General features: G+C 33.4%; 1 protein-coding gene across 1 annotated transcript in view; it reads left to right on the top strand.

Moving 5' to 3' along the window:
- Positions 1 to 14,647, top strand: part of LOC115446974 (division abnormally delayed protein) — a 130,804-nt gene that overhangs the window by 80,767 nt on the left and 35,390 nt on the right. The window contains exon 2 of the mRNA XM_037444508.1: positions 2,038 to 2,181. Within this exon, the coding sequence (XP_037300405.1) occupies positions 2,038 to 2,181 (144 nt within the window). The remainder of the gene's footprint in view (positions 1 to 2,037; positions 2,182 to 14,647) is intronic.

Here is a 14,647-nt window from a genome sequence, read left to right as displayed (position 1 = left end):
TGAGGTTTTATTTCGCATACAGCAAGAAGATCACATCACTTAACGACAATCAAATTAAGAATGATTGCACTTTTTTTTTTTTTTTAATAGATCATTTAAAGATAATATCACATACTATACTAAATTAAACATTGTTAAAATGTATTATGATTTTTGGAATAGTTGTCATCATAAATGGTTGAGGAAATTATGAAATTATTTCTATTTATTTTTTTAAGCCTACAAAGGCACAGTAAATTATTATTATTGTTTATAACATGATATAGGTATGTAGATAAACAATATTTTGTACAAATAGCAAAACTAATTAAAAAATATATATGTTTTCATCTGCTTTTGACACCAATATTTTAGTTGTGTTCCAATTAAAATTATTTATTTACTTTTTTTTTTAATAATTTGTGCCTACATACTATAACAGGAAAATCAGCTACAGCTTTTTATGAAATATTTGATAAACTAAAGTAATTGGGGAATATAATATATTAGTTGTAGAAGCTCAATTATCTTGCAAATTAAATGCGCTCTAAATCTCACGAACTAACATTTTCCTCTCTCTGCTGAAAACAACAAAAACTATTGATATTACTTTATTCAGGTTATAAATTGCAATCTGGAGTATTTTTATATTCTATGGCTTCATTAAAATCTTCGCACTAACAAAGATATAATATTTCGTGGTGGGTAATTTAAACTTTGAAATCGTTTTTCTAAACCTAACAAGCACGTGTCGTATGACGTCATCCGTCACCAACCAAACCAGTTCACGGCTGATTGATCGGCACGTCATTACAGGCGTTTTTTTAATTGAAATATAACCCGTTTATTTGTACAACAAATTCAGTGAGGCGACATTTTTACGCCTTGCGTGCCACGTCGCAATGTTTTTGGATGCAGGCCAAAATGTATGTGAAATAAATAGCGAACTGTTATGGTTAAACACACGATTGTTGACATTCGGTGATCCGTATCTGCAGTAGACATTTCGTATATTTAGATCGCGTGGTTAGAAGGGAACGCGATGAAAATAACTTTTATTTCGTAACGTTAAAGTTTATTTTAAATATGCAAATGCATAATGCATTGTGCGTTCATCCGGAGTTGAAATATATTTGCCGATTCCTCATAATATTTATTTTAGTTATTATTAACTTAGAGATTTCCATAAATCATGACTAATATATTTGGCTAAGCCTAACTGTGTTGTAAAATGTCTACATTAGCATTTATTTTTGTTATTAGGCCTACTCGATTTCTTAGAAAGCACTTTTTGTAGGAATCACCTGTCAGCAGATTAATGTAGGTAATGGCAGTGGTAAGCAACTAATTATTTCAACCTACTTATAGATAGGCTCATGTCATTAAATCAATACGTACTTCTATAATATGCAATATACTTACTTAAAATATTAAACAACAGATATTTTAAATATAGTTAACAGACACAATTAAAAGCGATATAAATTCATAACTTTAGATCGTACCAAGTAATTATTTAATCTTTGGTCAGGCGTAAATTAGAAGGGATTGAGGTCACGTTGACAGGTGACACGGTTCATGATGAGGGTACACTGTTGACCCCAAACACTACCCTTAATGACTCGCACAACACTATAGAACAAAGAGATACGGGTCGCCTCAACTACTGTCTCCGTCGTTCGTGTGTCAACTTACATTCGTGTATGGCGATGACAAATAAGGCTGAATGTGTGTTTTGTGATATGCATTGTCATTTGGGTAATTGTATTTAATGTAAGGAAATCTTAATATTTAGACGTACACAATATTTGGGTTATTATAAATAATTTGTGTTCGTTACGCTACGTAATTCCATTTATCAATTTTAGATTGCGAGCTGGAGTCCACAAATCTGCTTTTCAACAAACCGTTATATTAGATTCTCTGTTCAAATTAATGTTTGAGACGTACTAGATAAAATTTGACTGCGATATGTCATAGGTCTTTACTTCATCAACATAAGAATGGTGTCGCTGATACACCGTACATTGTTGATTCTAATGGTGATCGTTTTTTCAGGACAAATATGCGATGGTCACTGCTGTGGACGGGGTCGCGAGGTGCGTCTGCGCGTTGCTTTGCGGAAAATGGCAGAGGAGAGCGCCGCGGTGTCCACACGACGGACCGCCGAACTGATGTTGTCCACCAGGCGGACGCTACAAGGTAAATATTAACTAGTGTCCACTTACACTGTAGTTTCGTTAAAGTAAAGAGACCCCGGATAGCTAACATACATTATAGTGATGCATCGTCTCAATATAAAACTGAGCTGATGAAACCAAATATCGGTATACTTACAGTGTTCACTTAATATTGCAAAACTAGCTATATATTCCTGCTAATTTCATATAAACAACTTCCTTATACTTTTCGAGCATGCAACATATAGATATGGTAATTTTAGGTTATGATTTATAACAGTCGGTTATTTAACTTAAAAAGAATCATTATAAGCTATAACATAAAACAACAATTAATTATTAAAAAGTTCAAAATACGATCGATTTCCTAATTTTGTTTAGTGGACGAGTAGAAGTTATGGGATTTTATGTGGCCACTGAGTGGACACGACGCGATCTATTAACAAAAGCTTTTAGCCGTAATTTCGTTTCTCTTTAAATCCGATGCTATTCCGTTACAATAAGTGTCAAATCAGCGGGGATTTATTGCTGTAAGTTAAAAATGCTATCGCTAATATGTCTCTTTTTTATAAATGTTTAAATTGATATTAAGAATAAATTCTGAATGAAACTCACATATTTTATCGATATACAAATTTTATTCAAACAAAAAGCAGGTTCTAAATCACAAATACAAAAACGTGCTGTTTTTTGTGCGGATGTAAATGAATTATTTATAACATATTCTTTGAATGAAAATATTTGTACTTTACCTACAAAACACTGAAATATAAACAGCCATTCATCATCCTATCAATGAGGACAATAATATGATTCACACAAAAACACAATATTAGCATAGTTTAAAAATATTAAAAGTTTATTTTAACAGTAATTTATTGACAATAAACTATCAAAAATCTATACACAGAGTACGATTACACGTTAAACATTATATTTTCTGTCCAGCGCGAGCCGCAGGTCATATTATAATGAAGATTAAATTTGCCAAATATTAATATACGTATCCGGACAATCAATCTCCCCTTGTCAATCCGGGTGCTTTTAATTAATTAGTCACACAGAGTCGAACGTAAAAGGAAAATGAAACTGAAATATTGCTCGCAATCAGATAAATGGAATGATAAAGCAAAAACCAACGTTATCACACTCGTGGCGACTGCTTGACATTGAGTAATATGCCACCAAATACACCTCTTTCAATGTCTGCTCGCCCTTTCCTTTGAAATAGGAATTTGGCTTCAAAAGTGATGGATTTTTTTTGTTCATGACTCAGTCCGTGCTTCCGTCTACCAGAATATGTGCAAACATACCCTTAGGGCGGTTAACGATAAAAACGAATACACGATCCCTTTGGTTTTGTGTAATTTGTGCGAATTTCAATTGATTTTTTGGGAACATTTAGAATACAAATAAAAGTAAAATTGTTAGTAAAAGTTACGGCTAACTACTGAGTGAAAATCCTAACATTAATTACATGAGTTCCAAACGTAAAATTCATTTGGAATTGAGAAAAGCGAAGCTTTAGTGCGAGAAAAAAATATTTAGTTTGTTCACTCATGTAGTACATGTTTGATTTTTCAGGTCCTTTTATATTATACGCTGTCAAAGCGATTTAAACTAGTGCAAAATTTTAGCAAATATTTGTAATTTCTAACTTAATTTGATTTTTTTTGTTATCAATGTAAAAATAACTGTCTTTTCACAGTCATCATTGTAATGTACGTAATGGGACTTGTTTTATCGTAAGGAATAAATAGCATTGAAATAAACATAATGAAGCATAAGCCATAACCAACAAAGGTTAATTTTCTTATCATTGCTGCGAGTCCAAGCGATGGCGTGTAATTTAACTGTCAACACATTACATACAAGGACTTGTCAACTTACGCACATCATTATTGTACACTGTCAACAAGATTACTCAAAGCGAACTCGGAACAAATTATGGACTACAAATTGTGTGCATAAAAATTACAAACAACTTTTACAGTATTTTTTTCCATGTACCTACCGTTAATATTCTTGAGTTTGATAATTTTCTGGTTAAATAATTAGGTTTACGAAGAAACGCATTATTTCGTTTTTTTTTAAATTAATTGTAGAATTAAGTGTGGTAGACGATCTTTATGTGACTCGGGTGTAATTATCACATCTTCGTTGCTAAGTCATTTTGTTCCTTAGATGAAAATAATACGTAATTTTAAAGAAGGCAGAACTTTCATTCTACCCGAACAACAGCGTTCATCGTTGCTCCATATTCGTTATGAAATTAAATATTAATTAATACTGAAACACATGTAATTTATTTACGCTTTAAGTTTACTCACGTCTAAGGAAACAGTTTCAAGGTTAAATTTTCAATTAACGTTACCGTAATTAAAGCGACTTGAGAGAATCTATTCACCATATTTGAGGCTCGGGGGCTTTCCTCTAACTTCATTATAAATACAAGACGAAGTTTAAACAATATTTAGACCTGAAAGGGATTGTAATGTAAAGTAACTTACCAGAAAATATGATTTGCAATCTAGAAACCGCTGAAGTTTGGGGAAAATTCTCCCAAATATTCCGATACCAAATTGTAATGTAGTTATACGCTTAAATTGAAGTAACCGAAGTGGCATCACTCCGGTTATTGAAGCATGCTGCGGCGTTAATTCTATACTTTAGTAAATAATATGTAAGCATGTATTTCTAATAAATAACAGTCAGTACTATACAGGCTATATTTTTTTAATTGTATGGTATATAGGATTGGACGTTGTCATCCATATAAATTGTGTACACACGGAAAGGAAATTGGAAGTTGTAATTAGTAATAAATTATTAATGAATGTAATATTAATTTCAACCTCGCTGCATACAGTTTAGGAATGATCACTGTACTGTTTAAACAAAAAGCAAACTAAATAAGGAGACCAGATGAATGAATGTTTATATTTTATCAAATGGTATAATTAGTACATAACCAGATGTAAGATATCATAATGAAAAAACAGTCCACCCGCTTCTCCCCTACGTACTTAAAACAATAAATACAGAATCCGAGGGGTTTGATTCGGATTAAATTCCTTCTTATCCCTGGGGTACGGGTGGATTAAAATTCCCCTTTACCATGCGCCAGCAAATTAGAAACAATGCTTTACTTGTTTGTTTTTGTGTTATCAGCGAATGATTCTTACTCTGTGAGGTATTGTTATCAATATTATTTTAATCACTACGGGTATGAGCCAATATTATTAAACATAACTGTATGGAATTAATTAATTATTGGATATGATAAAACGGAATACAGTTTTAATGACTGTTTATCGCATATTTTATCAATGTTGCAATCATAGCTTCTCATAAAACCCTCGTAAAGTGGCAAAATATATTTTTTTATATTTCGCAAGGCGATTATACAAGCATAAATCAATTCTATATAAATTTTATGTCCAATAAAAAGTAATGTGTGTCACCATTAAGTTACCGAGAGATGGCATGCGTCGTTACCATGCTCTTCCCGCTGGCGTTTGCCATTAAATTCAAATTTGTAATACGGACGGTTACAAGAAACCTGATACTTTGTGCCAGTTGTCTATGGATGCATCAGGGAAAATTGATTGGACATACTGTCAAGAAAATCTAGTTGGTCATGATACTGTTAGAAAACGGCAACTAGGTGTGAAATTAACTAGATATAAATCGAGTTGAAATGTTTTTGTTTTTGTTCAGGATTATATGTAAATCATTACTAGTCCCTGTGCTTGTTGCGCAGTCACAGAAACAATCATGGCAACTAGGCCATTAACCGTTCACCGCCACGATGCACCACGTAGCCATTATTATTAGGTAGATCGTTTATCCATAAGTACAAAATATAAAGTTATTATGGCTGATTGGTTAGCTAGGTTAAAGCTTACATCATCCTCAGCGGTGGGAATAGCGACGTGTCCTTGACGTTAGCTTATTAAAAAATCTCCCTTAACTTGCTAGCCCGAGCTGGCTTTTTTGTTATATGTATATAAATTGTGCTTTTTAATTTCTGTAGTATAGAAATAAGTTAAAATTGTAATAGTTAATTTATTAATTTCATGAAAATAATGGCAATGAAATTTGAGTTTCTTCATATCCAAAATACACAGTGGGTTCAATGTTTCTCCATAGTTTCCAATAAATATAATGTAAATTATTCCGGTGCAATTATATTTGACTAAATTTATTTTATATTGTATACTATTTGATTTATCAATATACGCGAGACACGAACTGCGTTCTTCACAGCTCGTAATAAGTGCTAAGATATTATCTAAACACTTGAGTATCAGTACTTTGGAAAATGGCGTTAATTACGCTAATTACTATAACACTCACTGAGTGAGACTTCGGCTGAGAAAGATGTCTTAATCTATCGTGTTAAGTGTCGTAATTCTGACGTGTTATAGAAATATCATGATTATTTGTATTAATATATTATAATAAATAATTGATGTAAGATGCTGATGATTAAATGATGGACCAGTTATTGATATTTCAAAAATTTCTTTTTGTTACCACTTTATAGAGGCGGAGATAAGAAATCATTATTACCTCTTTCATACAATTATTGTGAGTTAAGGGATCTGAAAAAGAAAGAAATATTGATCTAAATACAGTTTTATACCTAGTACGTAGAAGTTTTATACACTCAGAAAAAAAATGTTAAACAAAAATTACGAGATCAACGATTTTATAGACCTAAAACGACAAGAAGGATCCAAAACATTAGCAAATGTTTGCCATATAAAATAAACAAACTATCCCATAACCAAATAAAAGCGTGGCAAATGCCGACATATGAGAGGAGACATCATATACGCGGCGGTGGCGACGCGAGTCCAAAGCAAACACTAAGTCCGTTAAATATTGCACCGCTTATTGCTCGATACTAACGCCAACTTTACCACTTACCAACTTGTCGCGGTAACTACGTGAAACACTCATTTGGTAGTTCTTGCAAATGTTTATGTCAACATTATGTTTAAAGAACATGATCAAAGTGTGTTTTATTGCTGTGCTTGATTGTACTTCATGTTGCGACAGGGTTTTGCTTTTGGACTTTACCAACTTCCTGACTATATAGCTGTCTATCTAGCATACAGAGTACCTAATTATTCTTATGTAGTCACTAGTCACTACGACAAACTAAGGCAAGTGAGATTGATACTAATTACAATTTACATCGTAAATTATTTACAACCAAACAATTAAAAGTTGAGTCTGATTATTTACAAAACGTATGCCTATTCTCAATCTTCAAATTACCCTAAAATTTACCATATGTCCCGCATCAAAAGATCCGCAGAGCTAACAATCATTAACCGAAAAGAATGGCGGCGGGTGCGTCGACCTTTTTACCAACAACTATAAAACAATGAGGCACTTCCAACCCCGAGCCTCTGAGAGGAAATAATCAAAGTGTGCTCCACGCCGAGGGCTGCCTTTTATACCATTGTCCCAGAGTGCCTGGGGCCTGGGACCACCGGCGCGGTCTCATTAGAGCACTAAAATAATTTACCTTTGTACTCCGCGCCGCACATTAACGCTAAAACAATTTTGAATTAATAGACGCTTTTCTGTATCGCTTGAGGGTGCATCGATTATCGCACTTTGGCGGTTTCCGATGTATGGGATGGTAATGTCCATTGTGTTTAACCTTTATGTGCGCGATGAAGTTTTATGAATCGCTGTGTTATGGGCTCAATACTGACCGAGTGGAATTAGAAGAAGTCGGTACAACGTACAACGCAAGCTCATATTTGCATGATTCATTACTTTATGAGAAATAAATACTGTTATTTTTACATTTTGTGCAGCTACTAAATAAATAAATTAGTTACATATATTGATGTATATACTATACCTATATACTTTGTATGTGTAAAATATTTTAATTAATTACTTTAAGGACAAATGTTCACACTACGTAATGTGTACTAACAGTAACTCGAACGAATTGGGTCGCATAAATAATATTCAAAAATGGTTCTTAAAATTATAAGTCTTGGCCCTTGAATAAGGCAATATAAAAACATTTAGGCATTTGAAACCCAACGAGTCGTAAAACGAACGGGGCGACTGTAAATTTTGTACAAAAAGCATTTGAAGAAATTCGTATAAAATATCGCCAGCACTGAAAATATTCCAGGACCTCTTTAAATTCTACATTTAGCTTATTTTCTACTCTCTGTAAAATTACAAGTGCTATTAGTTTCAACTATAATGCAGTGATATCTTTCAACGCACACATTAATAATTTTGAGCGTTATTTTAAACTTGATCGTCACTAGATTAAGATTTAAGTTAATGATAATTTAGGATGAATTAACATGATAAAGTAGTGATTTTTGTAAAACTAACAAACGCATGCCAATTAACAGGTAACGCATCAGCAATTTTGCATTAATCTCTTCTCTACTGTAATAGAATACAGAATAGCATTAAACATATACGTTGCAAACTATAAAGACGGTATTGACTCTAGTGAGTAGATAAAATTTAAATTGAAAAGTAACGAACTCATCAGTGGAAACTAGAAAGAACCTCTACAATTTATTTAAGTGCGTAATTAGATAACCCAGTGCCGACCGTCTGCCGTTGAATTTTATGATTCTTTAACTCGATTACATTACGTCAAAGCGAAACAGGTACGAGTACGAGAAAAAGTGTCTAATTATAATTTTAATGAAAGTAGAGCATCATTTCACGGCGTAGCTTCGGCGGGTGGATTCAAGTAAATTTCTTATAAAGTTCAAGCTACTGAATGTTTCGAGCGTTTCGATGATTGTCTTTAACGTATTTGTATTTTGTTTCGATTTTCGCGAAGCGTTTTAATTCTCTTTGAATGTGAGGATAGAGTAAATATAGACGAAGTGGTCAGTTGAGTGGTGTTAGTGATATGTAAATCGGAACGGCTTAGCGCCACAAATCTTCTTCAATGCTCAGCGTTGATACTGTTTCGTACGTGTGTTAAATCCGATGCCAACCCCAAAAAGCGGAAAGGATATTTCATTGTTATTTTACGGAGGTCTAGTTCTGATTTAAGTAATTTTAGCCATAGTACCTCAGCGTTAAGGTTTAGAAGTTAGCTCTCATAAGAAACGTGAAAAAAAAAAGAAACAAAAATAAAAACAACGTGAAAAAAAAAAGAAATAAAAACGTTTAAATCAATTCGTGCCATTGGCCCTGATATCTGTAATTTTTACGTAAATTCTGTAAGGGCGTCTAGAGGTCCATTACTAGTCGTTGAAAAGATGAACGACTGTTATTATTTATTGTACCCAGCCGTCATGAAACTGAATGCCAGGGATTTACGCTTGAAATACGTTCATGAACCACCATCCATCCACGTCCCGCTGTTATTGTCGAACAGAAGCCTACGCCGAATGCAGGCATAATTGACGTGGAAATTAATTGAGTTTTTATACATTAGCCGTAGGTATTTGAAAATTGAAGTTAATTTAATGATAATAGATAGGTAAATAGGTATGTTTTTATTGCTTTGAATGATGACACAAGCTTGCCATTCGCCTGATGGTAGGCGATAAGACAGCCGATAACAGTAGAACTCCCATCCAACACCTTGAATTACAAAGTATTTTTTAGTATTCCACCGCGCTGGCCATTCTGAGACATGAGATGTTAATATTCTTATTATATAGGTATTTCGTGTCATAAGGTTGCTGATTGCCTGATTAATCTGATAGAAATTATGGGCTTAATATTATCATACAATTCATAGGCTGTTTTAGTTGTCACTAGTTTTGTAACTTAACAGTGTGACATATAGTAAGTTTCTAATATAAGCGTCAAATGATACCCTCTTCTGATATTATTTGTTGTATATTTTTAAGTTAAATGGCAATATAATGATTTTAAACGTTAGATATATTCATTATACGATACGAGCTGAACCTAATTTAAACGTGTTTCGATCTAACATCACAGAATGTATCGGCATCGAGCCGATAGTAGTAAGGGATTCACCGATACCCGAGCACCTGCGACGCCACCCCGCGCCCCCGGCCAAGGGGGGTCCGCGGGCTGCTCCAGGGCCGGGGCACTATACTATCCGCGAATTAATTTGATATCAACCGCGAATTAAACTGATATCAACCGCGAATTAAATTGATATCAACCGCGAATTAAAATTATACCGACCGCGAATTAAAATGATATCAACCGCGAATTTAAATAATACCGACCGCGAATTAAAATGATAGCACCCGCGAATTAAAATTATACCGCCCGCGGACTACTCTTGTACCGTCCGCATGTTACGTCGAAGTTAACCGTGGATTTCATTACCATTGGCTCATTTTCAAGCTTGGACCTGTTCCCTTTGTTTCGTTATGCTTTTGTCTTTCTACTTTCTATCAGTGATCCTTTTTTTTATTGAAAAACGCTAAGGTCTTTGTATCGTATTTCTACTTAATAACCGTTTACAATTACTCAATACTGACCCTTTACACATTATGGCCATTGTTTGTGAAAGATAAATCAATCAATTGTTTGTCATACATAATACATTACCCAAATTCTAGGTACAAAACCTTTGCATCCTCTCATTGTTCCCACGGGTGGTAACTATATTTTATCAATGATTTACTACTTCTCTATTATTTTTAACAATAGATCTCGTCTCTATTATTCCCATTTCCGAATAATACGTATTCAATATAAAATTTATGGTGAAAGTTGGAAACATGTTGAGTCTTGTCTGTAAGGAAACAATGCTCGCTCTCCATATAAAAGCCCGACTCAAAATCACATGGTATCGTATTCCACTCTGTGCTCTGTTCCAAGCGAGATCTCCAGTTAAGTGTAATAGTGAAGTGTTAAAATAGTGAAACTGTTATAAAAATGAATGTAAGTACCTTTTTATACTTTGACCTAACGTTGTTATAACCAACCAGATGTTTAATTAATTGTTTATTGTATGTGTTGTCCACGAGGTTAATACATTTTAGCTGACTTCGATCTCTTATTAATTTATCATTGTTATTAACTTGTACATTTATACTTAGCATACCTATACGTATTTATCACATACTACTTACTTAACCGATAACTAAAACATTTTTATTAATTTTATTACAGTTTCCTGAAAATACTTTCAAGAGTTATTATTACGCTGATGACAACGACGAACCTAGTGACGAAGAAGGGACGCTCGCAGCCAAAGTCAAAAAGGCGATCATAGCCAATAAAAGATCGAACGAATTTAACAACATCGATGACTTTTTCGAAAAACCAAAAGAAGAAAAAAGACAAATACGAAAAAGTCATCCAGTGTTGGTCGATCAACGAGTGGTGGCGGCATTTCATACATCAAATCTAATAGCGACGACGGCACACATGCATCACACCTGATTAAAATTGAAATTTACGACGTTAATAAAATAAAAAATATTGCAACGATCGAACAGTGGAAACACGCTGAAGTGCGACTTAAATATTACGCAGAAAGTGACTGTGATAAGAACTTGCAAACCGTAAAGGACACCATATACAATATTACTAAACAGTTGGCTAGTAAGGACGATTGTGTGAAATATACAATAGATACAGACAAATGAAAAAAGTGTCAGTGTGTAGTGCCAGTGCGTAAACTTTTTATAACTTAATAACTTTGAAATGTTCTTCGTGTGAAAGAAATAATTAATTTCATTTAGATATTATGCTTTGTTCTAAGAAACCAATCATTGTATTTTTTGCGATTGCTATAAGTACTTAAATATTTTAATAATTTAGATTGTATTGTAAAAACAGTGTTTTTTAAGTTACTCATCTATTTGCATTTTGAACTCTTTGTGCTAGTGCTAAGTATAATTATTGTAAATACTTATGATTCTTTTTAATATTTGTCAAGTCAAGTCAAGCTTACGATTGTAAAGTAATTGGGAACCGTTAAAACATGTTTGGAACTAATTATATTTTTTGTATTAGTTTATTAATATAGAATAAATAAAAAATAACAAAACATTGTGTCTTCAATATTATTTATTCAATTTAAAACATTATTAAATAAACCATTTAATAACACATCATTATATATAGTATTGGCACCAAATAATTGTTGAAAATCTTTGAGACTCCTACCATAGTATTTATAATACAAATACATTATACAGTACTCTCCACACACAATAGTAAAATCATTTTGAATTCGATCTGTATTGTAATTCCACATTCTAGAATTTCTCGCTAAAACATTCGGTGGTATCCTTGAGGTGGTCGACCATATGAGTCAAAATATTGTCCAAATCCATTCTTATCTATGTGTATGGCAACCCAATGAGAACCTGGTTTATTATCAGGATCTAAGTTACTTACTATGTATGCAGGAGTTACAACATATATCGGTAAACGATTGGCTGCATACACATTATATTCAATGCATGGATCAATTTTTTTCAAGTAATTCTGTATTTCTATTGTATTCATTTTATTTACTAAATTGTTGCACAATCTTATCAGGTTGAACGACAAAGTGGTAATATCATCAATATGGTTAACAATAACCTGTTATGGTTCTCTTTATTGAAAGACAGATATTTTTTGTGGGGTTGCAAGGATTAAATTACAAAAAAAATAAAATATTATATGATGTAATCATTTTATTGAGCAATTTAAAATACTTAATCTATGAACAATTTTTATTTTCTTAACTGCTATAATCTACTGAAATATTACGGTTTTTATCTATTTCAATAACATTATCAAACTCTGCATAAACAATACAGTTAATAGTTTGCGTCAAAGCTGTTTCAAAACGAACTTCCAATCTTACACTACCATGTTTTATAAGATTCCAGTGACTGGAAGAGTTTGCTGATAAATCAGGTGTCAAATCAAAGGCTAACACGGTATTGTTCTCGAGATATTCCATTACCTTCATTAAGAAAATGTATACCTGTACCGGAAAACAACGTATGATATACCGAAGTATAAATATTGCTGTCGAATGAGGGTTGTAAAGCTTTTGATGGTATTTGTTGACCATCTATATATAAACAAAAAGTATTAATATCATAATTTTCAAAGTTGAATGGGTTTTTAGTGAGATTTCCATTAAAAGCAGCGTTATTCACAAATCCAACTATACACCTTTTAGGTACTTGTCCTAAGAAAATATTATCAAGAGTTTTTCCTTGAACACCTGATGGTATTGTTAAAACTTTAACTTCAGCTCGAGTGATAGGGTATTTAGCTGTGGTAGATGCCAAAACCTTCTGGTGTGCAAGTAACACGCTTGGATTGATTCGTGCTCTACGAATAATTAAAGTTGCATCCGTAATGGATACCTTCAATTTAAGGTCAACTGAAGAGGCCATAAGATTGAAATTTTCTCTAGAACGAACTAACTTAACACACATATCAACACCGTTAATCAAAAATTTTTCTTGATTGAATAAATCACCATGTAAATGACCAATCATTTCAATTTCTTTACTCTCACCGGCTAAGTCTTGTCTTTTGATAAATCCTTTATTAGCATCAGTCGTGGAATCCATGTTGCCAGCTGTATCTTCGTACCATAAACCACAGGTGAGGTGAGAGTTTTTAGCCGCAGGAGCATAATTCAACAAGTTTCTATATAAGCGCGATAAGCATAGGTGTTATTGGGTGGTGACACAAGTTTTTGATTCAAGTATACATCAAGTTGACTGAAGAGTGAGTGTAACCAATTATTCACAGGAGCAACAACTGTAGACGTCACTAGTTTAGTGTTATCTTGATTCAATATTTTAGCTTTTGAAATTGAACGTGTATGAGAAAAGATCTATGTAGTCATCGCCTGCTCCGGGAACTTGAAATTCTATTGGACCATCGTCCGCTAGTGACGAAATTGGCTTATAATGAATCCAAATCCCACTTTCAATGCTAGTTTGTGTAGATGGCAATGCAAACAAATCTAATTCAGACTTAATGCATTCACAGGAATGACTAGACATTTTGATTAATTGTTAGAAAATATATCTTTGATCTGTTTTGAAGTAATTTTCGATTTTTAGAGCTTTCACTTTCGCAGTCAACGATGGAATGACTCCTGGTAGACGTTTTCGTTTTGTTATATAGCCCGATCCGGACATATTTCTATCTATCAATTTTTCGTCTGCTTTTCGTTTCAAGTTTGAACCAGCTTCTTTAAGACGTGTTTTTATTGAATCCTCCATAGGTCGCGCACTAACCATAATCTGTCAATAGGCCAACACCAGCACTCAATGCCTCTTTACCAACAGCACGTACCCCACTAGATAGTAATGGTAAAACTGACCTAAATAAACCCCCAAGGAAACTTCCGATTCCATGCCCCTTTTGATATGATGCTCCTTTGTATACCACTCCTATACCTGACCCAGCTTGATGAGAGTAATAGCGTTCATATGGGCAATATTGTGGAATCCAGAATGCATTTATCATTTTTCGTAGTTTAACACACACTGTTCCAAATTGGAATG

This window comes from Manduca sexta, chromosome 28 (genome assembly GCF_014839805.1).
Source record: "Manduca sexta isolate Smith_Timp_Sample1 chromosome 28, JHU_Msex_v1.0, whole genome shotgun sequence".
NCBI lineage: Eukaryota > Metazoa > Arthropoda > Insecta > Lepidoptera > Sphingidae > Manduca > Manduca sexta.
This window is presented reverse-complemented; position numbering and strand designations above follow the sequence as displayed.